Source organism: Maylandia zebra, linkage group LG5 (assembly GCF_041146795.1).
Source record: "Maylandia zebra isolate NMK-2024a linkage group LG5, Mzebra_GT3a, whole genome shotgun sequence".
NCBI lineage: Eukaryota > Metazoa > Chordata > Actinopteri > Cichliformes > Cichlidae > Maylandia > Maylandia zebra.
This window is the reverse complement of record NC_135171.1, coordinates 20620359-20647906: the sequence shown is the minus strand read 5'-3', so window position 1 is coordinate 20647906 and position 27548 is coordinate 20620359. Positions and strand designations below refer to the sequence as shown.

The following is a 27548-nucleotide window of genomic DNA, read 5'->3' as shown; positions in this document are numbered from 1 at the left end:
TGTTGTACCTGCCAGTGTAGCGAGTCAGTCACATGACTGAAAACTATTAAGAGAACTAGCTCTCTTATTGTGTGTATACAAAATGAAGTGAAATAGTTTGATAAAGATGTTAACAGACTTAAACCTTAATCTTTAAAGTTTTATCATTTTCACAGTCAGAGCTGGGGGGTCACGTTCATGCAAACTGTAAGTGTTAGATCACATCAAGCTCAAAAAAGAATTCATCCCTCTCAAAATAAAACAAACTGAGGTGTCACAGCAGCATACATGCAACATACAACAAAGCAATATATGAGTTATTAATCTTTAACATTAACTAATAATGTTGTTGGTTAAACAGAAGCATCAACTGAGTCTTGATTTCAGTATAGGTGTGGAAAGTTTAGGTGATGCTGACTGGAAACCACAGATATCATGGTTGATAACCGACTATTAGCTCTCTAATCAGTTAGTTTCTAATTCATTTAGTAAAAGTTGTCTGTCTTTACATTTACATTACTATGTGAAAAAGAACATTTAGGCCTGTGTTACATTCTATGGGACTCTTTTGCTCTGTTTGCACATTTCAGAAACAATAAAAATATTGAACCCGCTGGTTTATTTTAACTCTTTTCACCATACTAATATATAATACATATACATGCTAATATGTATAATGCATAAACAATTAAGCATGGACAATATGTAGTTAATAGTAGGACTAGCTGGGGACGGTGGCCCCAAAATCTGCCCAAGGCTCCGCAAAACCTTGGGCTGGCTGCCCTCCAGTACTCTAGGTGGCGCAGAAGTGCAAGCAAATCACTTAAACACTTTTGTCCCTGGACGGCTTCCTTCCACAGCGTGGACGTCAATGACATTCTGAGCTTTCATAAGATTGCTCACTTCTGCTGGATGCGAAGATGTCCCTAACCTTTTTGTTCAGAACATTAACAAGAGATGTCGCAAAGGTAAGGGCATGATTGACGTTTAACTTTAAACTCGTGTTGTTTGTCTCGCTGAGTTAGCGGGACATCTTCAGTGACTTAACTTTGCTAATTCATTCGCATTTCGTGCATTTCATAGCCACTTGATATCACAGCAGAAGCAAAATTTACTATAAATTTGTATTTACTGTGACCAATGGCATAGAATGGGTCCTCAAATACATAAATGTGGCTGCTTTGTTGAAGTTGTGGTGTGTGCTCCTCTGTGTCTCTAAGGTCAGTGTTGGCCAGCATGTGCAGTCTTTACACACGGGATGTCAGCTGCTGGCAGCAGAGAAAGCCCTCCTCATGAAACTGCGGAAAAGCACCGGCTACACTTTTATTAACTGTAAGAAAGCCCTGGAGAAGTTTGATAATGACGTAGCACAGGTGAGGGCCTCTCGTAATCTGTCAGGTGCTGTTCGGCGTTATGTCTTTGACACTAATGAGCTGTGGGACTGTTTTCAATGTAATTTGGCAAATGTTCAGGCAGAGACATGGCTGCATGAGCAGGCCCAGAAGGAGGGCTGGAGCAAAGCAAACAAGCTCGAAGGTCGCAAAGCCAAAGAGGGCCTGATCGGCGTGTTTGTGGGGGACAAAGCTGCGGTAATGGTTGAGGTAAGCCCACTGGTGCGGGGATTCATTAGCCATCTCCTCCTAGTTCTTCTCCTTTTTTCTTTTTCTCAACAACTTGGTCTTTTGTCTCTCTGTTTGTTTGTTTGTTTGTTTGTTTGTTTGTTTGTTTGTTTGTTTGTTTGTTTTTGATGCAGGTGAACTGTGAGACAGACTTTGTGGCACGCAATGAGAAGTTCCAGCAGCTGGTTAAGGATGTGACATTTGCCACCTTGGCCCACTTCAGAAATAAAACTCAAAGTCAGTCGGGATATGTAAAGGTAAGGATGCATGCTGAGGCCTGGGAGTAGAAATAAATGTTTATTTTATTTTAATTTCATAAATGTTAATGGAAACAGATCATTATTGTGTCACAACTTCACCTACCTCTAAGGTGCATGGAAGTCTAAACTAAAACATGATTTAGCATGTGGCCTTCAGACAAAACATAATAGAGTAGGTATGAACCAGAAAGAATGCACAGCAGTACATCAGCAACAAGGTACATCAACATGCACACCAACCAATGGGGCACCTACAGGGACGAGCATCGCAATTGGTCCTGCAGCTTCAGGCAAACATGAGCTGTGTACAGCCATGACCAAACACTGCTAGTTGTTCATTTAAATTGAATCTGGTGTTTTGAACATCCTGTTATGCCACACCAGTACTTGAACTCTTAAAACTGATTTGTGCAGCAACTTTTTGATACACCAGAGTTTTTAATGTGTCAGTGCTGACAGAGTAACACTTATGACGCGTGCCAGATGAGAATATATTGCAGCTTCCTTCAAGAATGCTTCTGGGAACCTGGGAAACGATGATGATGTTACCCATCTCCTTTATTAGATAGTTCTGTTTCCTCTTGACCAGGTCAACCTGAAGCTGCATAACCATATGTCCCACCAAAGGTGAAATGAAACGCACAGATTACAGAAATTATGGCAGTGCATGCTTTAACAGTGTTATCAGTCGTTCATTGGGTTTGGTAGGTTAAAAGTGCATTACTACTTCAGTGTTTTGGTTTTTTGTTGTTCTTTTTGTTTTTTACTACTTCAGTGTTGCATACTTTTTCTGTGGTCCAACCTTAAATCTTCAATCTAATCAAAATATGAGCTAAAATGTTGTATTTTCTTTAAGAACAATTGTATTTAACAAAAAAAAAAAGAAAATCAACCTCACAGGCCTTTGGCTATACATTTTTTATGCTACCCAGTTATATGCAAAGTATTAGGCTAATGGATGACCCACCTGCCACTGGGACACCAACTTTAATACAAGAGCAGTAAATTTAAGTCAGAGTAATGAGTAGTATTGTAAAGTAACCACATCCCATTACCAGTTTAAATTCCCTTTTTGTATAAATACATTTTATATAAATAGGTAACTGTACATACTTGTGAGTAATTTCAAACTGAATTTGTGTCTGAATTTGTGTGGCCCACCTGCAGAACCTTCATAGCCCACCAGGGGGCTCCCGCCAACACTTTGGGAATCACTGCTCTAGTCACTTGTGTAGCAGTCCTTACACTAACAAACTGGCTTTTCTTTCCAGAGTGTCCTGTCAAGCGATGACTTAAGCAAACTCAGCGTGGGTGAAGGAACTTCACTAGCTGATCAGGTGGCTCTCACTATAGGTCAGTACTTTGCCTAAGGGACACTGCTCATTGTAAAGCACTTTTCACACATGGGACATATAACACTGCAGTCTGTTAAAATTATGGTTTTCTGTTATTCAGGCATTTCACTTTTATGCTCACAGCTTAATAGAAATATAAGATGGAGAGAAATGTGGTGCACACTTAAAGTAAACTGCTCAGAAAAATATGTTAAACACATCAGATCTCAATGGGGGGGGGGGAGAGATCATGTTGGATATCGATGTATCTATAAGGATGCCAAATTCTTTGATGGAAAGGAAAATTAGCAGCCTGCAGAGGGCTGAATTTAAAGATGCCCTTGAAATCAAAGTGAAAACATTATGTGGCAGGCTAGTCTGTCTTACAAAGATTTTATTGCAGCAACTCAAAATGGTACTCACTAGTTTGAATGGCTCCCATGTGCTTGTATTGCATGCCTGATAACGTGGGGACATGCTCCTAATTAGGAGTCCTGGGGGATCTCCTCCCAGATCTGGACCACAGCATCACTGAGCACCTGGACAGTCTGAGGTGCAGACTGGTGAGGTTGGATGGACCGAAACATAATGTCCCAGATGTGTTCTATCGAATTTAGATCAGGCGAGTGTGGGGGACGGTCAACTGTATCAAATCTTTCATCCTTCAGGAACTGTCTGCTAACTCTCGCAACATGGCACCGGCCATTTACATGCGCTAGGATGAACCCAGGATCCACTGCTCCAGTGTGGGGTCTGACAATGGGTCCAAGGATTTCAAGGATAGCTAATGGGAGTCAGGGTGGCATTCCTTAGCCATCACTGACCCACCACCAAACCAATCATGCTGAACAATGTTGCAGCCAGCATAACGTTCTCCATGGCTTCAACAGACCCTTTTGCATCCATCACACAAGTCTGTGCTCAGGGGGAACCGTTTCTAATCTTTGAAAAGTACAAGGTGCCAGTGGTGGACCTGCCAATTCTGGTATTGTTTGGCTAATGACAGTTGAGCTCCACAGTACTGGGCAGTGAGCATAGAGCCAGCTAGGGAACGTTGGGTTCTCAGGCCACCCTCATGAAGTCTGTCTCTGATTGCTCAGACACATTAACATTTACACCAGTGGCCCGCTGGAGGTCGTTTTGTAGCTCTGGCAGTGCTCAAGTTCCTTCTTGCACAAAGGAGTGGAGACCGGTCCTGCTGATGGGTTAAAGAACCTTCTGCGGCCCTAGCCAACTCTCCTAGAGTAACTGCTTGTCTCCTGGAAACTCCTCCATGCTCTTGAGGCTGTGCTGCCACGCGGCGGTCCTTCTGGCAATGACACATACGAGTGTACCATCATAGAGGAGCTAAACTACCTGTGTAACCTCTTAGGGTCCAGATATTGCCTCATATGACCATGTTAATTTAATGAACACCAATCAGCTGAAACCGATTAACAACCCCCTCTGCTACTTGACTGACCAGATCAATAATATACTCTGATTAAAAAGTGTAACTTTTTTTGAGCAGTGTATGAAATATTGTAACAATACATTCAGACTTTGGCTGTTAAACTGATGCAGTAGGCTGGATGTTATTAGGCAGTTAAAGTTTTACAGAAAAGTTGCTAGGCTAGGTTGTTCATTCAAGTGTAAAGCTGACATGTTTAGATGCTGTCAGATTGTCAGGAAGGAGTGCATGCTGTTTGGTTTGAAACAAAATGTAAATAAATAGAAATATAATCGGAACAAAATTTGAAATTGTCAAGTTTTTGAATTGTTGCTTAATAGCATGAAAATGAACAGTCTGTTGCAGCAGGCTTTGGTTTTATATCGGTGCCTCTTGCTCCTCAGGTCGCCTTGGTGAGAACATGTCTTTGAAGCGGGCAGTGACGGTGGGCATCCCTGCTGAGTGGAAAATTGGTTCATATGTACACGGCGGCATCAGCACCCAGACAGAGGTAGCCATGGGCCGTTATGGAGCCCTGGTCGTATTTCAGGGTGGAAAGGAAGGAGAGCAGGAAATGCTAGGTCGTAAACTGGGACAGCATATAGTGGGAGAGTCGCCTTTGTCTCTGGGTAACATGGATGACCTGCCCTGTGGCGAAAGTGAGACACGCCTGCTGCCTCAGACCTTCCTGGCAGACCCCAGCAGGACTGTGGCACAGTTCCTCAGAGGTCAGCAGGCTCGAGTGCTAGACTTTGTCCGATTTCAATGCGGCGAGACGACTGAAGACGCAGAATGAAGAGAGGGAAATTGTACATCCAGCTGAATTTGACATGTCTTCATTTCATGTGTGAATATAATTCAGGTTTTTGTGTACTCTGTAAGACTGAGGCATCACAGTCACACAGCATCATGAATTTGAAAGAGTGTGCGCCCGCAAACACTGGTACCTGATGAAATGACCAATCCAACATTAAAATCTTTTTCCTGAAAAACCTGTCTTAGTATTTCATTTTATACACTATTCTGCATTTTAACACATAAATATACTTTTTTTTTTTTAAATGAAAAGGTTTAGTGGTAATTATTTTCTTTCTTTATATATGACGAACCTCTTGCTTTGTAACCTAACTGAACTTACCATCCATCCATCTTCCGCTTATCTGGGGCCAGGTCGCGGGGGCAGCAGCCTAAGCAGAGAAGCCCGGACCTCTCTCTCTCCCCAGCCACCTCTTCCAGCTTGTCCTGGGGAACACCATGGCATTCCTAGACCAGCCAAGAGAGATTATCTCCAGCATGTCCTGGGTCTGCCCCAGGGCCTCCTCCTGATGGGACATGCCTGGAACACCTTACCCAGCAGCCATCCTTGTGAGATGCTCGAACCACCTCAAATGGCTCCTTTCAATGTGCAGGAGCAGTAGCTCTACTCTGAGCCCCTCCCGGATGGCTGAACTTGCTCTAAGGGAGAGGCCAGCCACCCTTCAGAGAAAGCTCATTTTCACCGCTTGTATCTGTGATCCCGTTCCTGACAAATTGCCCAACCTGTTATGCATCCTCATTGCAAAGAACAACATTTTTAGCAAAACCACTTTAAACCTTATCACTAAATTAGGTTAATTTATATAGTACCAAATCAAAACAACATTCATCTCAAGGTGCTTTATACTGCAAGTTAAAGCCAGTACAGTATTGTGGAGAAAACCCTAACAAACAACCCCCTTACGAGCAAGCACGTGAAGACGGTGGGAAGGAAGAACTCACTTTTGACAGGAATAAACACCTCAAGCAGAACCAGGCTGAGGGAGGGCAGCCAACTGCGACTGGTTGGGGATTGAGAGAAGAGAGAGTATCAGATGATGGGGCCAAACAGACTGAAGAAAATAAAATAAAAAAATTTATGATATGCTTCAGTGAAGAAGTGCTCTGTGCACACAGTATATCAAATGCCTCATCAAAAACAAGCCTAGATCACCCTATAAATCATGTCAAAGTCATTTTATTGTGGTCCACATGCAGCCCACAATGATCTTAAGTGGGTTGCACCAGTAAAACTACATGATGAATTTGCAAAACTGGGGGGAAAAGCTCTGGCAGTTCAAAATATAAAGTTTTTATTAATTTACAGAAACGTTTACAGAGGTTCCTGTTAATAGAAAAAGCTATACATTCGTTAAGTGCTGTTGCTTCAATAAAAATAGAACTGAGGAATTTCACCCATTTGATAACCTATTGTCAGGGTAAGCAGATGCAATGTAGGCACAAAGCTGTCAAGCTGCCTGATTATTGGCTCTTCACTGAGCCCGGGATTAAAAAGTAGGCGGTGTTAGGTTAAGTCTAAAGGACAGCGTCATCTGTCACAGGTTTATACCATTAATGTGTGGCGATAGCAGGACTCAACGATGGGAATTCCCCGTTAAAAATATTCGATATTACAGCGTTCATGCAGTAGCTGTGCTTTACATTTGTGTGTTAATGTGTCGCATCTTATTTTTTCAGAAAACCGGAAGGGGGTGTGTAGCACGCGTGCAGGTTATGGCTCTGCAGCACCGTGCTGCACCACAAACGAGCTGCAACCCTGCAACTATGCGAGAAATGCAGCTGTTAAATGGAGGCATGTGATTGGCTGTTGCTGCCAAAGCAACGGTGACATCACCGGGGATGTACCACGCAGGAGCCGTTTGAGTCCTCGGAGCTCAGAGGAGGTCCAGCAGCTTGAGCCATCTGTCATCTAAACCCTCTAAAAACAAACAAACATGGTAAGTCAAAGATTCCCGCAGAAAATTTTATGGAAATATCGGCATTTTGCTGTATTTATGGAAAATGATTTTACCATCTCATAATCCAGCCCAGGTAACGCTAAATGCGAATCTGCTAGCCTGCTTCACTCACTCGAGCCTTTAGCTCCGAGCCGTTTCTTGCCTGTAATTGATGGCATTGCGGGATTAAGTCATCTGTAAATCTCACTGAAGTCTCTGTCGTTTTGTCTCATCTAACTGTTTCTCCTCTCTCTCTCTGAACTGTGCCTCAACCAGTCCGACCTAACGGAGGACCAGATCATGGGTGAGTCTCATTATGAAAAGGTGTTAAAGGGGTTTATTATCCATAACATTCATCGGGTTAATGTAACCAGTACATATTTAGAAAAAAAAGAAGAAAGCTCTGACTTCTGGCCCTGTACTTGAGTAGGATCGCTGCAGGTAAATGAGAACTGCAATGTGAAAGTGAGCTAAATTTAACTCACCTCACTGAATGGCATTCACTGTGGGAAACCTGAAGGCGCCTCACGACTCAAACTGGACAAGCGTTTAACTCTGAGTTCATCACTAGTGCTAACCTGCAAAACAGGACTTGGGTGAAACATGTTGATTTGTTTGCATGCTTGAGCTTTTTAAATGTGTGATATGCTAGCAGACACAATAACGACTCACATTTTTGTGGTGTAGGTGTGTCAAACGGCACTGAAACACAGTTTACATTGTTTGCTATGGTACGTTTGCTTTGTAGTGTTTTTTTTTTTTTTGTTTTTTTGTTTTGTTTTTTAACAGAACAGAAATACTTTTCATGCTTTTGTAATTTTGTGCTGCACACTGACCACTGACTTGGTTTATGTGAAGCGTGTCAGTTTTTGATTCCAGTGGAAAAAACTACATTGTGTATTTTATAGTAATGAAATGCTGTGTATTATTTTTACTGTAAGAGCACCATTGATTGCGAACAAGTATTTACAGCCGTGAGAATTTTATTGGCCCACTTGCTAACCTCTTGCTTTTTTGAAATGAAATGCACAGAAGCTGCTAGCGTTTACTGTCAAAACAACGTATGAAAAATCACGTTTTCCTTCCTACATACAGGGTATCAATAAAGCTTTAGTGCACACGTCATTACCTGTGTCATGAAGGCCTGTCTGTAATTTTTGGGAACCTAACATGCTCTGCCGCTGAACTGGAGTTCTGCATTTGCTTTCCTTCTCACTAGAGTTTAAAGAGGCCTTCCTTTTGTTTGACCGGACGGGCGAGGGGAAGATCACCTACAGCCAGTGTGGCGATGTTATCAGAGCTCTGGGACAGAACCCAGTCAATGCTGAAGTACTCAAAGTCCTGGGAAACCCCAAGCTGGAAGGCTAGTGTCTGATTCACTACTCACAACAAAAGCAGATGACTATCACCGCAGCATTAGTTTGTTTTGGTTAAGAGTGTGGTCAGGTGTACAATTACAAGGTCTCGTTATAACCGCCGCAAAGTAGTACAGGTGATAAGTCACTGCTTAGTGGCTTACTTTGTCAGTGTAACTTGTAAGAGTCACACCTGAACTAAAACACATGTCTGACTAAATTTACTGCTGTGTGCAAACTGAGTTTTGATCATAATAACAATGTGCACAAAACATTATTTATCTGATGCTACTGTTGGCTGTTCCCTTGCCCAAAGGGTCACCACAGCAGGTCCAAAGAAAGTGGCAGCAGAAAAAACATAGCTCTGAATGCAGATGAACAGGTTATTTGTGTCAGCCTTAAATATCATCTCCCACATCCATGTGACTGAACTCTGAATCATCACCATGAATGGGCAAGAAACAAAAGCCTCACAGAAAAACATCACAAAATTCTACTAAATTCAACCCAAAAACTCACATTATCTCAAACGTATTCACTTATTCACCTTCACCATTGAAGGCTCACTGTTGTTTGTCCCCCTGCAGAGATGAACACCAAGATGCTGGATTTTGAGCAGTTCCTGCCCATGTATCAGGCCATTGCTAAGAACAAGGACCAGTGCTCCTTTGATGACATTGTTGAAGGCCTGCGCGTCTTTGACAAGGAGGGAAATGGCACAGTGATGGGAGCTGAGCTACGTCATGTCCTCACCACATTAGGTAAGACCTGCAGAATACATGAAGTATTAGTCACGATCTATAAATCACAGTTGGCCTGCGTTCAAGTAGTTATCTGTGTAAAGGCTGTGCTTTCTGCTTCTTTCAAATGTCTATTTCTTAATTCTGTGCTTCAGTGCTAATATGTTCTTCTTTATCTTCTAGGTGAAAAGATGACAGAAGAAGAGGTGGAGACTCTTTTAGCGGGACATGAAGACGCCAATGGCTGCATTAACTACGAAGGTAGATCATTGTGCATAAAAACCTTCTTAACAACAAATAAGAATCTCCAAAAGTTTATTCTGTTCATCTGGCCGTAGCGTTTTCAGTGGGAGAAACGTTTCGTCACTCATCCAAGTGACTTAATCAGTGACAAATAACAAATAAGAACCAGTTTATATGAGGAAAAATAACACTACTGCCATTGATTTTTACCCCTGAGCTGTAAAAGGCTGATGGGGTATTGTCATTACCCCGCTGGGCAGGCAGGCGGCATGGACCAGTGGCAGAACTAGGGTGACACATCCCTCTTCAGTGAAGTATGTGAAAATCCCCTATGCATAAATGGAGTCAACAAAATGTCCACAAAAACACAATTATGGGGGGGCAGCTTTTAAGGACATAAAAGTTTCCCCCCTTGCGTGGACACCCAAGTTTGTGAATTCGGTAACGTAATAATAAGGCGACATAGAATTTTGAAATTATACCATAGGTTCATCAATTAAAAATCTTAGATGAAATCAAATCTCAAAGTCAAGTTCAAGTTTCAGTAGCTTTTGTAAATTTCTCACACGTAGCACAGGAGATCGTTTTACAGAGTGTTTGGTTTAGATGTGCTGTGGTGCCAGCTACACATATTTACCTGCTTTATTGTCACATAATCTTAGTGGGACTTTGCGCAGCCTTGTGTCGGGCTAAAAACTGTGTGATATTCATTTCATCAGAGTTGGACATTTGAGTTCTCAGTTGCAGCTTTGTTGGGTATTGCCTAAAATAGATTTCAGGCTGCATTGGATGAATGTAGGGCCGCTGTACACAGTGTTTTTCTGTCTACGGAGGCCCTGAGTCAAACACACTGCAACACTGAAATGCCAGCAGGCAGAATTGGGAAGAGGGGATGCACAAGTGAGAAGCTAGAAGTAAACGGCTAATGGTGTTATATGAATCATAAAAGACATTGCATATTCTGCATATTGTTAATGTCTCCCCAGACACAGTTCTGTCTTGTTTTGTGCACTTTTGCAGTGTTTTTCTGTTTGCTGGTGTTTTCTTAAGTTGCAGTGTTTGACCTCTGAGCCACCGTAGCTGTGCGACTGCCTCATGCTCACTGACTCCTGTCTCATCGCTTTTGTCCATCATATAATATCTGGTTGAACAGAGGGTAGTGAATTAACTTTTTTTTTTGTTTTTAATTTTTGTTTTAATGAATTGTGATGTTAGTCTGTAGATATTGAGCACTGATGGTGTTCTCTGACCTTTAACCTTTCTCTCCTGCGGTGCTCCTCAGCCCCACCTAAATGTGGCCTGCATGTAGCATCCTTGCACACCTTAAGGCTGCTCCCATGTTTAACGCTAACGATTTTGAGAGGGGGGAAAAGGATTTCAGGGTGAACCAAGTGTAAACATGAGCTAAAATGCGGCAAGCAGACACGAATTGTTTATTTAAATTTGTCTGCAGAACTCAAACATTTCTACCACACTTTTTTTTCCTTCCCTAGCTGTTTGCCTTTTTTCATAAATCTAATTATTCTAAATAAATTCAGGCTTTTGATCCTATTTGCTGATATGGCTGTTTAGGAAATGGCTTATACCCGACTTTATGTCTGTACTCTGAAATGCTGATTTTTCTCCATCACTCTCCACACAGAGCTCGTCCGGATGGTGCTGAGTGGTTGAGAACTTCCGAGGACCACTTCCGGATTATTTTCTCTGTTGTCTTGCCCTTCTATCCATGTCATCCCTTCCCCAATAAGTCTGTTTTGTTTCTGTGACATTTTTGTGCCTTTTCTGTCAAATGTGAAGAGACACTTTCACCTCAATTTCCAAACATTCACCTGCAGGCACAATCAGTAGTATTATCCCCCCGGATTGTTTAACTTTTGTCATCTTTATCTGTCTTGTCAGTTTTCTTGTGAATGGAAATAATAATGGGATTTCTGAAAGTTTGAAATAAAAATGCTGTTTTACAAAGTGTCATCAGGCCTGTGAGTCTGGTTAAAGTCGCATTACAAGCATGATGAAAAATATTTCACAATCATTTAAGTGGATATCAGATGATTTGTGTGTCGTGTCCTGAACTATATGAATTAGTGATGTTAGGTTTACACATTGAGCAAAAATAAAAATCAGTTGGAGATAATTGTCTGATTAGCTAATTAGATACATCCAAATAAAGAGCATCAGCCAGGCGATGCCTCCTCGAGGTCCACCAGGATATACTGTGCAGTCGTTCATCATCAGATACTTTAAGTTAGTAAGTCAACAAACCACTCTGAACAATGTCTCCTCTTCACATCTTTATTTTTTCCCAAACATTTTGTAATTAAAACCAGTTTTGACATTTTTTTTAATACAAACTGCCAGAATAACTGTCAGCACTAATGTGATGATTTACAGAGGAAACTTTTCTACTGTATAATAATCAATGGAACTGCTGCTACCTTCGGCATAGTGAAAAACATATAGAAACTGAACGGACACTTATTTCATATCACAAAATCCACACAATGTAATAATAACACAGATAAAAGAAGTCCATTTATGCTCACAACTGTGGTGAGGACTGCAATACTGGCTTGACGGACATCGACTGTAAAGTTTCACCATCTGACTGGATTATATTTCATGATACTGACATGATGTGCAGAACAACACGTGTTTCTTCTCGTAAGTTCTTCAAACAACAGATGGCACTGGAAAAAATTGTAAAAAAACAAAAAATAAAACTGAACGGTAACATGGTTTACAGATCCTAATGGCATGCGTTCACATACACACATGCTCACAGTCACATCTCAGACAGATCCGGCAGTCCTGTCCAAATCACACACAACTATGGAGAGGGTAAATATCAGTTACAAAGGTAATATACAGTTACAATGTTGACATATCAAAGAAAGAAGATGGCAAAAAAGAGTAAAAAATATATAAATGTATAGGATACAAAGTGAGGATATTGTTGCAGATATTAAGGACACGATTCTCCATTGTCAGCTGTTTAAGGTGCTCCCTTGTGTTTTTACAGCGTCAGCATTTCTTACATCTTTAAAGCGAAATGCACCAAGCTGCTTAAAAACATCCTCCTCACTCACCAAGAAACCACAATGAAACTCACTGAATAAATGTATGATAAACATGATTAGAAAAAACATTTTGGCTTAGCAGTTTACACAAAGTCCAAATCCAAATAAACGCGTGCGTGGTCGCTAACGGTATTAATCCCAGACTTTCTTTTCAAACAGAATTACATTCCTCACAAAAACCACAGCCTGGATGCTTCAAGTTCATTTGCACTTGCAAAACACAAAGCGCCACGGTCACGTTTTTCTCTAAGTGCTGTTGAAATGTGGGAGGGAGTAACCTCCTATAACAAAAAGAGGCCTTTTCAAGACCTCAGGTTGTCATTACTTTCAAATAGTTCCCATATTATTATTAGAGTAACAAGAGAGGTGTTTGTAACAGAAAATCCAGTTTACAGTACACTTTTCCCAAACTGCATCCACTCTGCGTTAAATTTCAGTGTGGCATCTTTTGATTAGAATCGTCTTCATTCCTTTCAGACTTTATACGGGTTTTAGAAACATGACACAATTGAAAACAGAGAAAAAAAATCATTTTCCCAATTAGCTTTCCAAAACTGTATTTAAGACAAGAAAGAGATCATATAAGTGCTCAAGTTCAATTTCATGGTTGCTTCAAGTCTTTCAATGCGACCTACAGAAACATATTAAAAGTGCTTTTGTCTTACATATATTTTAATTAGTACCTACAGTACGAGAGGGGAGGGGGACGCTAGAGAGCGTAGGAAGTACGAGACTTCACTAGCTGTGACAAACTGTTGCAGGAAAATAAATGCAACAATTTCCAAAACACTGAAAACATGAGATGAGTCTTTTCTCTTCTTCTCACTGAGTGCCAGCATGTTGATAAGACCATCTAAGCTTACCAGATCTCCTGGTGTCAAGCTTAAAATTCCAAAGTGAGACGCAGTCGAACACGCAGGATGAAAATCTATTTTCTTCATTAGTCGGTTCAATTTGAAAAAGGACTTCTTTTCTAACAGAGAGTCAAAGGCGGATTGATATTGGCATTTCTTTTTCTTTCCCAAATCAATTGTCCTCTTGAAAACACACAAGCAAACAAAAAAAGAAATAGAAAATGTAAAATGAGTTCTCTTCCTTCGGTTGATGACTTCTTCATTTTAGATAATACAGGCAGGATTCAAAGTGGTCAGAGTCATTCAGATTCTCAGGAAATTTGCTTTTTCTCACTGTGGAGGAGGGACCGGAGCTGAGGGGTGGAGTGTCTCTCCGGGGAGAGGGGCGGTGGGCTCTGTGAGGGGGCAAACAGGAGAAAAATGTTACGTACGATTTGTAACATAGTGTCATTAATTTATTAAATTTAGTCATTTATATTCACAAAATGTGAATTATGCATAATATATTATAATCTATGATATAATCATGATATATTATAATAGTAGACTAGAGTCGTAGTCCAAACAATACTATAACACTGATGTGTACTTGTGAAATAAAAGAATGATTGATCTTCTCCGTGTCAACCTTAGATTCTTCAATTCAGAAATAACTCAAGACTGTGTTGTTTGAAAGCTAGGTTTCAGAACATTATAAGCCGTCCCAAGTCATGGTGGCATGAAATGTTTGGTATTGTTTGATCATTTGCATCATGCCAACAGTATCTCACAATCAAGACAGTGAGAAGTCCTGTTTTAATGAGTGAACTCCGTTTCAGCTTTTTGGTCTTAGTTAATAACTTGTTGACAAAGATAAGATAAACTGTGCAGCTTTTAACTGTCGTTACTGCACCACTGCACAATTTCATGTATTTCACACACATTCATATTATTGAGTTTGCTTCAAGAATAAACATGTCTGTGAACATGTCCACAACTAATGAATGTAATAATTATAAATAAATATTACAACTACGGTGTACGAGGAACTGACAGCAAACGTAAATGTATTAACTACTATTAAAGCTGCTACCTCACCATGGAGTACAGATGTAGTGTTGGAGCTGGAGTGAGCAGCTGGGGTCTGACCCGGGGGACAAGGTGGCGAGGTGTGAGCGCTTGGTGGTGGCTGGGACTCGGGAGCTGGGGCTGAAGCGGCTGGTGGTGCTGGGCTGGGGGCTGGCTGTGGCGCTGGTGTGCTGGGAGCTTGCTGATTTGCGGTCAGGGCTTGAGGTGCCGGGGCCGCGGTGGCCTGAGTGGAGTGAGGGCCCCCTGCCTGGCTATGTTGCTGGTGCTGAATCTGCTGGAAGTGCTGCTGGCGAGCCCTCATCTCAGCGTATTTCAGCTGCTCCATGTGGAAGGACTGACGGTCAGCCAGCAGTTGCTGCCGCTGGTACTCCAACTGCTCACAGAGACAGACAGACATGTCTATGATTTAGGAAAACAGCATACTATACGCACTGCATTGAATGTAACTTAAGAATTTTCTTATTTTAATGCTACATATCCTTAAATTCCCCACTCACAGCCTCCCGCTCTCTGTCCATGATGGTTTCCAGCTCCTCAAAGTGTCGCAGTTTAATCTCAAGCTTCTTCATTTGAGTTTCCACCAGCAGAGCCACCAGAGATTTGATCTTCCTCTCTTCCACTGCAGCCAAATGCTGTGAGGAGAAAGAAGAAGAAGATTAGAGAAAATAAAAACAAAAAAAGCTGAAGATTGAAGATACGACAAGTATCACCTTGACTCAATGAATTTTACCTTGGCCTTGACAGCAGCAGCTGCTAGAGCGGAGGCAGCAGCAGTGGCCAGGTTCCCCTCTCCCACATCACGCTCCACCTTAGCTTTCCTTTCTCCTTCACTCTCCCCTTCCCTCTGTCCCTCCTCTGTTCCCTCTTTTCCATCCTTCTCCTTCTCCCCATCACCTATGAGAAACAAAAGTTTAATGTTTTTCACTGTTGACCAAAACCTTTATGTCTGCAACGTCTTATGAAGACAAAACCCTTTTGTACCCATCTCAGACTCTGTTTTGTCTGCCTCCCTCTCTCCTTCAGGTTCTCTTCCTCTTTCTTCTTCCTTCTTCCCATTCTCTGCCTGCTTTTCCTCTTCCTCATTCGCTCCATCTTTAGTCTCCTGTGTGGCAAAGTAAACAGCACAATATGATCCACAGAACTTTTACAGCAGAGATATATATATATATATATATATATATGTTTATAAAATGACATTCTATTATGTTACAGTGAATTCTCATCATACCTTGGCCTCTCGTTTCTCCTCATTAGACTGGTTGTCACTCTTGCTTTCATCACTGCTTTCATCTGTAGAGAAGGCAAGCCACAACCTTTCAATTCACTTTTTCTGACTACTCAACTTATACAATCATTATTTTTAATTTTCTTTGTAGTGCAGCGTTCCAAAATTTATGCTGTGTGCATTTATCCTACCAGGCCTCTCTCCCTCCTCCAGACCGGTCCCTGCGATGCCACTGCCTTCCAGGCCATACAGAGGGTCCTGTCTGCCACTGACCCTCGCTGCTTCCTCCACCCGCCGCACATGAGCCTCCACAAGCGCAGCTGGAACCTCCTCCTTCATACGCGAAAACTCCTCTGAGCAGGGAGCGATAAATCACAATTAATGATGTGAAGCAAAAACAAGGACACTGATGGATTAGTCACCTCTAGTAGATTGAAAATGAACAAAATCGTTGCCTGAACAAAAGCGGTCTTATGAATGGCATGTACAGACATTTGGAGCTTCAATGATACAGGATTTGGTCAAGTGTTGGAAAGGTGTTGTTTAACATTTAATGGTCTCACTGTAGAAAATTAAAATGTATTTTGCTGTCTTCATTTTTATCCTATTGGATTATTTACTGGTTGATGTTTTCAGTGCCCTGTTGCTTCCTCTTTTTCCCATTCAGGCACTTACTATTAGCTCAAACTGTAACAACACAAAGAGACCATTTTTGTTTTCTACAGAGTTGGGTAATTTCAAATGGAGTTACTTCTCACCCAGAGCAGACTTGGCTGCGGCCGAGGCCACACGTGGGTCGACTACAGAGGCGAGGAAGGCCACGGTGCTCATGACAGGGTTTCCTGCTTGGCTGAAAGGTACCGGCTGGTAGGCAAGTGGGCCCAGGGAAGAAGAGCTGTCCTCCAAGTACGGGTCTTCAATGGGCAACCGCAGGAAGTGCAGGATACACTCATCCTGCGTACGGCTGCCCACGTGTTCGGACACTTTGTTCCAGTCGTCCTTATACATTTCCAAACCCTGAGGGAAGTAAAACCTACATTTAGCTCCATCTTTCCATGATGACATTTCCCAGTGTGGTATTACAGTGGCTGCTTTTACACTCTCTGATCATGTTTAAAACACTGAGTGTACCTCAAGTAGTAGTAGTGTTTCTTGCTCTGTCCACTCCCTCATGGAGCTGGCTGCACTCTTGCTCTGCACACAAAACATCACCATCACCTTGTTAACACAATTAAACCACCGATATTATGGTGAGTAAACAGAAACTATTCATTCTGTTATCCACCCTCCTGGACTTGTACCTTTGCAGAGCTTGTCTTCTTGCTGTACATGTCGGTCCGCAGCCCAAAGTTTTGCAGATCTGCTGGCTTGTCCTTCACTTTGTCAGGGAATGACATCATCTGCTGGGTGGCAGGGGTCTACAGGGTCAAAAAGGAACATATGTAAAACAACGTTGAAGATGTGTGCGCACGTGTCCATGCGTGTGTGTATACAAACCTGAGATGTCTTGGGCTGCAGGGGCACCAGGCTGGATGGAGTGTCTGCCAGGACGTGGAAGTGCGAGGTGGGAGGAGGACCCATGGGTGTGGGCCGGCTCTCAGAGTCCACCTGGTAGTTGATCAACCCCCACTGCTCCAGAAAGGCGTGGACTCTGTGGGGGGAGAAAATGTCTGGCGTATTTGTCGCAGGCAGTAAGTGATTTTGCAAACACTGGTTAGAAACACCTATCCTCCCCTTACCTCATGATTGCACACACATCTCCTGCCAGATTCCTACGGCAGGCAGTGGAGGTCAGGTACTCCTGAGGATTCAGTCTGTAGGTGTCAATCATGAAGTTCCTGTATGCTAGATAACTGAAACAAAGAGGCTTTTAAATATCTGACAGATAAACAAATTTAAATGATTGAGCACTGTGTTGTGCACTGATCAAACACTTACATCTCAGGCGTTTTGGATTTGTTCTTCCCATTGAAAAACTCTGGCAGGGCTCGGCGCTCAATGGCATGAACACTGGAAGAAAACCAGATGCAAGTATGCAACACAAATTTCCCTCACTCATGGACCCTTAAAACGTTCTAATACTACGTCGTGTGGCGCTGCTTTTCATTTCAACGAGTTCACTTTTCTTTTCCTCATTCAGTTCTCACATGGGAAAAAAGCATTTTTATTCTTACCTGTTATAGTCAAACCAGGCTGCGTAGCTCGGAATGATGATGTGATGGGTTTGCTCAGTCACATTGTCCTCGTGGAGGTCTGAGCCTTTCACTGGCTCGCCCTTCACACTCGGGGAGCCTTCCTCCTCTTCCTGTTGTTCATACAAACATACAGTTGGGCTCACCAACACAGAATTACAGCCATGATTTTGTCATATGTACTATTAATTGTTAAAGTACCTTTCCTGTTGTTTCCATGGACTCGTCTTCTTGCTCATCTGTTAAATCACACAAAAGAGACGCGTGCGTGAAAGGGTCAATTGATTAATCAGCGCTTTATTACTGGAAATTATTGATGAATAACAGCCGAACACAACAAGCCTTTGCCATTTTTGGTGAAGCATTTATTAAACTGGTTGGCGGTGGTTAAATATGATTGTGTAGGTGAAGCTCACCCAAATCTGTCCCTCCTTTAACTGGGGTGGAATCAGAGTCCTTCTTGGTGTTATCTGCAGGGAGACAGAATTGGCTTGATTATTATTTTAAAAGAGGACCCATTAATATCTATATATATCTATATATATGTCAATGTATATATATATATATATATGATGTGTTTTCAAAATATATGTAGACTTGTATACTTGTCTTTGCTGGGTTTCCCTCTTCAGATGCTGGAACAGGTGAAGCTTCATCCAAATCCTTGGACAGGTCCTCCTGTTCCTCCTCCCTCTGACCCCGTTTAGACTTGGTGTACGGGGTCGTTGGTCTGTTGACACGCACACAAAGGGAACATATGTGTATTGCATTATTTTTCATAACCCTCTGTTTTTTTTCTCCAACAGGGAGTCGAAGAACATCATCATGCATCAGGACATGACTCTTAACAAACCCTTTTTTGGTGTTCTTCTTCTTGCTCTCCTGAGGTGGTGGGGTTGGGGAGGGTGATGGTGAGCGCTTCCTCTTCTTGGCGCTGCCAGGTTTCTTGTCCCTCCGCTCGTCTGGTGTGGTCACCTCATCTGTCAGGGTCTTGGCGGAGATCCTCTTCCTCTTAGGACAGCCCTCTCCAACCTCATAGTCCTCCTCGTTCATCCACTCGTTATACTGGTCCAGATCTAAAATCCACTTTGCATGGACCTGTAAATAAATAATAAATAAATGATAAATAAATAAACCAATTATTATCTGCCCAGAAGTGAAATATTTTCAGCAATCGTGTCAACCACCAGGATGGTAGAGGAGGAGGTGAAAGGAGGAAGACCTAAACTGAGTTATAATAAAGTTGTAATAAAGTTATAATAAAAGTTATAATAAAAGACTGAAACTCATGATATTAACCTCTGTTATTAAAGACTTCATTTTGCAGAAAAAAACAAGGACAAATTAAAATTCAAGCTGAAATCAAAAAGGTTTCCAAAAACATACAGATGTATCTGTAACATTTAAGTGCTGCACAGTGGACAAATAAAAAAAAAGATCCTTGAATTTAAATACTGCAAGTATCATGTAGCATTAATAAAGCGGTCAAATACTTGATTAAACTCAGGGAGTATTAGAAAATCTGCTGTTTAAATTCATACAGACTGACACAGACAGAAAAAAAGCAACAACAAATACCTTCCTGGGCTTTTCTGGGGAGGGAGGATCTTCTACCGCAGCCTCAATTTCACTGGCTGCGATCCAGGTATCGTAACTAAACAGTGAAGGGAATGAGGTTAAAGCTCGCATTAGGTGGGAAAAGCACAAGTTTCGCCATGTAACACCACAGCAGGAGGGGTAATGTCAGCTTAACCTTCTAAAAACCAAAGATGTATTGAGAAAACAAGACAAGTAGATAAAAGTGAGCTGCACAATGCTCAGAACAAACCTGTCAGGAAAATATCCCCAGTGAAGCAGCACTTGCTTGTCTCTCTTCATCACAGGACGAACCCACTCCTCTGGACCAAGAAGATCGGACGATGTTAGCGCAAATCTGACTCGTGCAGTAAAACTTGTAACAATGCCTACCGAGACAAAACCTCACCTTCCTCCAGACTGGCAGGAATAGGCACAACAACGTGGGAGCTGGAGGCCTTGTCTTCGGTTACTGAGCCCTGCAACACAAGAAAACATGAGTAGAACCATTTGAATGTAAATTAAATCTGTCTGTAGTAAATGATCTGCCTGAAAGGCTCCTTTTAAAACACACCTGATGTCTTTTGATGATGTCTTTCAGTTTCCCCAGCAGCTTTGGCTCTATGTCAGGACTCAGGTAGATGACGGGCCTAGTCAGACAGTTGTTCTGGAAGAATTGGAGCAGATACATAACTTACACGACTACATTTGCGAGCACTGATTCAAATAATCAAGAAGAATCACAAAACAATACAATAATCTAAACTCAGTTCTGCCCAATATTAGTTTTGCTATAAGCTTATTGGTGCAGTCTTCCATAACAGTCCCAGTTTCTCATGTGCCCTCTTTGGAATATTAATTGCCCAGTACTTGATTAAAAGTAGAAATCACCATGCCACAGCAGATGAAGAAATCTAGATGATCTTGGAAAACCGCAGGACTGATTAAGTAGGATTTCTGTGGATGTCTTTCAGTACATCTATGTGTAATGATCAGGCAGCTTGATTCCCAGACTCTTTTGAAATTTAGCGTAACCAAAGGACACGGTGTTCACTTTGCTATCATTTAAATTTAATGCCTGCAGTAGGAAAAACCATCAAAAATGTACTCCTGTTAGATAAATTAATCAAAATATGGCCTGAAATTTTCTACTGTCCATTGACAACCATAAAAGCACTGCTGCAAAACTCACCTGCACTAAGGACTTCTCAATCGTCATGAACATCTCCACATTTCGGTCCATCCTCGACGGATTCTGGAAGTCAAACCTGCGCCTACCAGGAGTTTAGACTGGAGTTACACACGAAACGGCAACATAGCCAATATCCAACTGAGCACCGTAACTTAACAGCCACTAGCCCAGACGTCTAAACTCAGCTAGAAAGAAAGTCTTACCATCCTTGGTCACTTTTGAACTTGTAGGCTGCAGCCAGGATGTGGCAGAGAGCCCCTCCTGACTTAAAGTCCAAGAAGCATTTCATCTGCAGGGATACAACTCAACACATTCAGAATAACAGCAGTTTAAATTAGGTATCTATTTTTGAATGTAACAGATATACAGATGTTTAAGACACGTACCGGCAGCTTGGTGAGCGGAGGGTTACTGACATGTCGACCGAACACCTCCTCCTGGAACTGGAGCAGCTGGACCACCAGGCTGGACAGAGATTTGTTGGTGGGGGGCTCGGCCTGGATGTACTGTGCGCAAACACATGAAAATAAACTCAACTGTGCTGCTGGGTGCCTTTATCAGATATCTCAAAGGAAGGAAATTTCCGTGAAAACTGCGACACGGATTGGTAAATGGGGAGGGGATGGAGTCACAAATATCGCTAACCTTTCATTTTTATCACTGTTTACTAAAAGTGTTGTTTTTTTTTATTCGATTATTGTGTTTAAACACCAGCGCAGCGCTCAGTGTTATTCAACACCGGACATTGCTTCAGTCAGCGCGGCGCGCCACAGAGCCAACATCTGGATCCGAGCTGCCTCACCGTTAGCCTATTAGCTTACTAGCTAGCTAGCGGGCTGGCCGGCTAAAGTCACCCTTCAACAAAAATCCATCCTCTGAGGTCAGACTGTGTGCTTGTTTTAGATCGGTTTAACTACAACAGTGCTCAGAGAAGCTGCCGTTAGTGGCTGCATCTGATGCAGCTGTTGGCTCAGCATCCTTTTGTATCCCGGCTCGAGTGAATCAAACAGCTGGACGCTCAGCAGCACCCTCCCTCCTCTCTTTGTCACTGCCTCTGCCCAATAGGTAAGTGGCCATATTTCAACGTGAAAAATGGAAGGTCTCTCTGTAGGATAGCAAAACATGCGGTCGGTACCTTTTTGTAATTCTTTCCCAGCCAGACACGGACATTATCAAACTGAGAAACGGTATCAGACGCTTCGAAATATTTTACATTCGGGCCGCCGTCTTTCTTCCGCACCGCCATCTTTGCCTGCAGACAACTAGTCGAAGTTGCCTGCCGCCCAGCGACCACAGCGCGAAACTGCAGCTCCCGGACAGCACAGAGACTGTAGTGACAACCAAAGTACAACAGGGGGCGCAGCGGTGTAGATAATGTTTTTTGTCCTTCAACAATACTATTATAAAAATGTTTATGCTACCCTCTCAGAACACACAGACAGACAGTCAGCAATTAAATTGAGACCAATTAATAAGGAGACTTTAAAAAAAAATGTCCGGTAATGGATCATTTCGCAATTCGGCTGTCAGTGTTTGAAGGGAGTCTTACATAAGAGAGTCAGGTGGATCCTTAGGTCATCAAAAGCAAACTTCAGCAGATCTTTAAGTTATACTGAAGCCAGTCTATGTTTTTTTGTGTGTGAGTAAAAGCTCAACAAATGTGGAACACACTAATGAACAAATCCCCAGGCGTATGTAAAATGTACAGGAGCTTGCAGAGTATTAATAAAAATCTTATTTAATAACCAGTATTAATAGTTAGTTTGATGCCTGTGCCTGTTTGTAAAATTCACCTTATGCATCCACTCTAGAAGGGATGAGGAGGCTCATTATGCCAAGGCCCTGAATGGGCTACAGGGTGAGTCTAAAATAAAGCACTTACCTGTAAATGTGTGTGGGGGAAAAATGATATGGCAGTGATTGGCCTCCTTAGCAGTTAAATAACCCCCTGCAACAGGATGTCAGTAAGAGTGCTCACGAGACACTCAAGAAAGAAGGCAGGCAAGTGGTATTTTTTTTTTTTAATCTTTTATTGAACTGTGAAAAATAAAAATGGAAAACGACAATTTCTGATTCAGTGCAACAAAAAGTGAGTAAATCTATTTGATGGTAATTCACATGAATCGGATATGTGTTTTATGCACTAAGTCAATGATTTTAACTTAAATTATGAAAGCACTTACATGTTTCCAGCAGGTGTCCGGTCTCTATTTAACCTCTAGTTTTCAGTGTCATCAGAATCAGAATTCTTTAATACGGTAGTCCCTAAAGAAATGATGTATATCATGTGTTATGTGATTGTGGACAAATTAAATCAATTCCCCTCCTCAGCCTGGCGATAACTACAGGAAATGCGTTTGGAGGTGTTATCTTAACTTGGGGGTTAGGATCTCTCAATGGATTTTCAATTATCTATAAAAATAAAATTATTTTAACTTTGTCTGTTTGTTGTCCTTTTTTCATCTTTATGTGTATTTAGTAGGACTTTAAGTTTTTTCTTTCAATCCTCCAAAAACTACTCAAATGAACAATCTCATATAAACTCACTGTGTGGTAAAACCGAGCAGTATTTTGTATGTGCCGCATGAGGAGTCTGAACTGTGCAGTGCTTCATTTAAAAAGGTCATGTGGGGAAAAGGTGGTGAGCATTATCAGAATTTGAAAGTTCAAATTAGATTCCAGATTTGGTTCAGCTAAGTGCCAGAGTAGATATTTTTTTCTGCTATTCCCTATTATGTTGAACACTTTGATATTTTCCTCTGGTCACCTTTTATGTCTTCTTATAAAGTACTTGTTTTAAATCAAAAATACATATGTAAATATGGGTTCAGTTAAATTGCTGCAGTAAAAGAACTAAAAATTGCACACATGTCACAAGTTTAATGTTGTATGGATACAAGACTTTTAATCACAGCATATTCAGTATGTATATATATATATATATATATATATATATATATATATATATATATATATATATATATATATGTGTGTGTGTGTGTGTGTGTGTATAGATAGATAGATATATACATATTAGGGGTGCAACGATACACAAAATTCACGGTTCGGTTCGGTTCGATACTTTGGTGTCACGGTTTGATATTTTTTCGATACAAAAAAATCTTCATGCCTTTTTAATTTGTCATTTATTAAAATTATAAATATAGATTTCAACTCAAAAGTACAGTTTTTAAATTTAATGTTGCTGAAACAACAAACTAATAATAATAAAAATAAATCTATCTGATCGAGAAATCTTTGGAAAAGAGAGTTTATTACAGAGAAATGGCTCTTTCCAAAATAAAAGCTATACTATCCGCTTCTTCTGGGCTATATTCTCAGCAGCATATTAAACATATCAGGTCCCCATAAGGAGAATCATGTGCTAACGGCTGTCTAAATGACTCGAGTAAAGTTTGTAGCATGCCTACTTGTTGTTTTTGTCTGCTTCCATTTGTCTTTGCACTAGGATGATGTCGGGGTAAATGTGCAGTCATATTCGTTGTGTTCCCACTAGTGCTGTCAGCGTTAATCTCGTTAAAATGACGTTAACGCTACAACACGGCAAATCTCCGTTAACAAGTTACTGCAGATCGCCCCGTGCGTGGGGCTGAACGGTGTCAACACGTTAACAAGCTAACTGCGCTAACGCACTAGTTCCCATCAATAGCGTTGCGTGGCACATCCGACATACTGTTTTACTTTTGTCCATGACGCGCTTACCTTCAGGGTCATACTTCACATGAAAACCAAGATAGTTCCAAACGCCAGATCTGAATGAGGGTGGGGGAGGTTCAATTTGGGGTAGCATTGAGGCAGTTGCCATGTTGCAACGAGCTTAGCTTCTGCCTTGCTAGCTTGTGCTGCGCTCAGTGGATCTGCGCTTGACAGTGCAGCCTAGGCGGAGTAGCCGAACGCAGATCCACTGAGCGCTCAACACAGACAGCATCGTCAGAAGAAAAGTTGATAAAATAAATAAAAATGTTTGTATTGTTCGATACATATGCGTACCGAACCGAAAGCACTGTATAGAACGGTTCAATATCGATATGAGTATCGTTGCACCCCTAATATATATATATATATATATATAAACACACCCTGCGGGCGGTTTATCCTTCAAGCTCGGGTCCTCTACCAGAGGCCTGGGAGCTTGAGGGTCCTGCGCAGTATCTTAGCTGTTCCCAGGACTGCGCTCTTCTGGACAGAGATCTCCGATGTTATTCCCGGGATCTGCTGGAGCCACTCGCCTAGCTTGGGAGTCACCGCACCTAGTGCTCCGATTACCACGGGGACCACCATTACCTTCACCCTCCACATCCTCTCGAGCTCTTCTCTGAGCCCTTGGTATTTCTCCAGCTTCTCGTATTCCTTCTTCCTGATATTGCTGTCATTCGGAACCGCTACATCAATCACTACGGCCGCCTTCTTCTATATATATATATTTATATATAGAAGAAGACGTATATATACACACACACACACACATATATATATATATATATATGTGTGTGTGTGTGTGTGTGTATATATATATATATATATATATATATATATATATATATATATATATATATATATATGTGTGTGTGTGTGTGTGTGTGTGTGTGTGTGTGTATACAAAAGTCTTTTATGTGGGAGCAAATTCAGCAGCCATTAAAGTTCAGAAATAACTGAGCAAAATATAGATATGTCAGACTGTTTTCATGTTCCTGACCTTTAAACTGGTCCTCGTTTAGTCAGAGGCTGAATTAACCTTCATTAACAAAGAATAGGTGTGTGTGTGTGTGTGCATGTGTGTGAATGTTGCCTGACCCAGACTAATTTGTGAAAGTCCACAGACACCACTGGGCAGAGTAGCGCTCCTTGAACTAATATTCCTCAGACTCTTGGTGTGTTTGTATTTGCTCAGGAGCGTGTGCGTGTGTGTGCATATCTTTGTAATGGTGCGTGTTTGTGTGTGTGAGTGTTGTACACAGGGCTGCCTGTGCTGAGGGAGAGAGAGTGAAGCCTATTGATTATTTTAATCCTCCTATTTGTGAGTCTGTGATCCTCTCGGCTCAGCCTTCCACAGGGGGATTGCTAATGGGGCTGAACGCTTCCCTCCTCAGCCCTCTCCTCTCCCTGTCCAATTAACTTAACGCTGGAATCTGCAAGGAGGGAGTGCTGGGACTCAGAGGGAGGGAGACACTGCTGAGATACATGCCCAACAACCCCCCGTGCAGCATTCCCCTTACCTACTGTCCACATTCAGCAAGAACCTCCTCGTTCTGAATAGTATAAGCGCTCACCTTTAATTAAAGATCCATCTCCTTGTTTTTATTCCAGGGAGGTGAGACTCTTTCATGTTTCAATGTTTCACTTTCAGTGGGTGGCTTCGGAAAGGGCCAGAAGCAGCAGCAGGTGAAGAAACAAGTCTGATAATGGGAAAGCTCTCTTCAAGCAGGTTGCTGTAGCAGCAATTAAGACAAATCTTTGACATTTCAATAACTATTTGCAACACTAGTACGTTCAGCTCACTCATGAAGAATTTTAGGCATCAAGCTTTTTGATCATAAACCTGAAACAAAGGTATTCACCAGGCATTGTTTTATGCAATTCAATTTTATATGCAGGCTCCTCTGTCTACACTGGATGTTTGTAGGCAGTGCAAAAGCAACCATGTACAAACCACAGAGCATTTTTCTTATTTATATTATTTTTGATCAATAGTTGAATTTTGTGCTTAGTACAAAAAATGTTAGCATGCTAACATGGATGGAAAAACCTTCAAAACATCAACATGTTAGCATTCTAAGCCTGTTTGGATGTTAAAGTTAGCATTCAGGTCAAAGCAACACTTTAAAAAAATCAGAATATTGTAAAAAGAAACATGTCTACGTAAATACTGCCTGTTAAAGATATGGCTTTTTTTTTTTAACAGAACAAAATAGATCAGAATATCAAATATGCGCCCATTTGTCAACATTGTGTGGCTATGGATGCCTGTGGCTGACATGCTCCTGCTTAACCAACTCACTAAATTTGGAATAACTTATTTTTGTGTATGTTTTGTTTTGGGGATTTACTGCCACTAAAATCCTACAAAGAGAAACGCACAGCTAAAAATGTCCACAAATACATGTAGTTTACAGTAAAATCAATGTTTTTGCACACATACAACGTGTTGCAATTCCACCTTTACAGTGCTTATTATCCTGACCAATTTGCACATTGCCAGAAATGTAAATTCAGTTAAATTAAATTTTCCACATTTGCACGATAATTTGCAAAGCTCATAAACCCATAATTTATTCACAATAGAACACAGAGAACTTATTAGATGTAGTTTAGAATTGGCTTGCTGAAATATTATAGGCCTTCCCACCCTGGTGGGAGCACATGTTGTTCTAAAACCTATATATACATTTCTGCATTTTTGGGCCATTCCAGTTGTGCCAGCTGCCAATTCAATAGAAAATGATGCATCCCGTACCATCAAAGATGCAGAATGGTCCCTCTCTTCTTTAGACAAGACCTGTTCTCCATGTTTTCCAAAGAGATTTGTCTGTACACAGACCAGTTCTCCACTTTGTCTCAGTCCAGATCTCAGAGATGATGGTGGTGTTTGAGGATCCTGTTGAAGCTTTAATCTGCATTTGTGTATGGCACAG

At 41.5% G+C, this 27548-nt stretch overlaps 3 protein-coding genes across 5 annotated transcripts; 2 read left to right on the top strand and 1 right to left on the bottom strand.

Annotated features, from left to right (window-relative positions):
* The first annotated feature begins 788 nt into the window (after positions 1-788).
* tsfm (Ts translation elongation factor, mitochondrial) lies at positions 789-5613 on the top strand. The gene is made up of 6 exons (XM_004544911.4): positions 789-947; positions 1200-1352; positions 1452-1580; positions 1733-1855; positions 3130-3211; positions 5026-5613. The coding sequence occupies exons 1-6, from the start codon at positions 900-902 to the stop codon at positions 5415-5417; spliced, it is 927 nt and encodes a 308-aa protein (XP_004544968.1). The 5' UTR covers positions 789-899; the 3' UTR covers positions 5418-5613.
* A 1570-nt stretch (positions 5614-7183) lies between these two features.
* myl6 (myosin, light chain 6, alkali, smooth muscle and non-muscle) lies at positions 7184-11683 on the top strand. Its single transcript, XM_004544910.5, has 6 exons — positions 7184-7374; positions 7651-7678; positions 8594-8737; positions 9317-9490; positions 9653-9730; positions 11355-11683. Exons 1-6 carry the CDS (start codon positions 7372-7374, stop codon positions 11381-11383), a joined length of 456 nt encoding a protein of 151 aa, XP_004544967.1. The 5' UTR covers positions 7184-7371; the 3' UTR covers positions 11384-11683.
* A 307-nt stretch (positions 11684-11990) lies between these two features.
* smarcc2 (SWI/SNF related BAF chromatin remodeling complex subunit C2) lies at positions 11991-22178 on the bottom strand. Of its 3 annotated transcripts, none has more exons than XM_012917501.2 (26): positions 22031-22178; positions 21282-21401; positions 21099-21184; positions 20896-20977; positions 20278-20370; positions 20113-20182; positions 19957-20026; positions 19707-19782; positions 18982-19226; positions 18734-18858; positions 18545-18598; positions 18330-18367; positions 18111-18241; positions 17875-17946; positions 17676-17789; positions 17434-17587; positions 17238-17354; positions 17068-17130; positions 16695-16953; positions 16128-16289; positions 15940-16001; positions 15693-15813; positions 15442-15605; positions 15209-15343; positions 14716-15084; positions 11991-14038 (listed from the first exon to the last, which is right to left on the bottom strand). In XM_012917501.2, the coding sequence occupies exons 1-26, from the start codon at positions 22139-22141 to the stop codon at positions 13955-13957; spliced, it is 3177 nt and encodes a 1058-aa protein (XP_012772955.1). In that variant the 5' UTR covers positions 22142-22178; the 3' UTR covers positions 11991-13954. The 3 variants fall into 3 exon arrangements, with proteins under 3 accessions (XP_012772955.1, XP_012772957.1, XP_012772956.1); XM_012917503.2 differs by having other exon boundaries at positions 14721-15084; XM_012917502.2 differs by having other exon boundaries at positions 20896-20971.
* Between the last annotated feature and the right edge of the window lie 5370 nt (positions 22179-27548).

Coding starts and splice junctions, on each gene's coding strand:
- tsfm (XM_004544911.4), top strand. CDS start 900: ATGTCCCTAACCTTTTTGTTCAGAACATTAACAAGAGATGTCGCAAAG. Junction 948..1,199: donor TAACAAGAGATGTCGCAAAG/GTAAGGGCATGA, acceptor TGTGTCTCTAAG/GTCAGTGTTGGCCAGCATGT. Junction 1,353..1,451: donor TTGATAATGACGTAGCACAG/GTGAGGGCCTCT, acceptor GCAAATGTTCAG/GCAGAGACATGGCTGCATGA.
- myl6 (XM_004544910.5), top strand. Junction 7,679..8,593: donor AACGGAGGACCAGATCATGG/GTGAGTCTCATT, acceptor CCTTCTCACTAG/AGTTTAAAGAGGCCTTCCTT. Junction 9,731..11,354: donor TGGCTGCATTAACTACGAAG/GTAGATCATTGT, acceptor CTCTCCACACAG/AGCTCGTCCGGATGGTGCTG.
- smarcc2 (XM_012917501.2), bottom strand. CDS start 22,141: ATGGCGGTGCGGAAGAAAGACGGCGGCCCGAATGTAAAATATTTCGAA. Junction 19,783..19,956: donor TGGGGATATTTTCCTGACAG/GTTTGTTCTGAG, acceptor TTCACTGTTTAG/TTACGATACCTGGATCGCAG. Junction 17,131..17,237: donor AGAAGACAAGCTCTGCAAAG/GTACAAGTCCAG, acceptor TTTTGTGTGCAG/AGCAAGAGTGCAGCCAGCTC.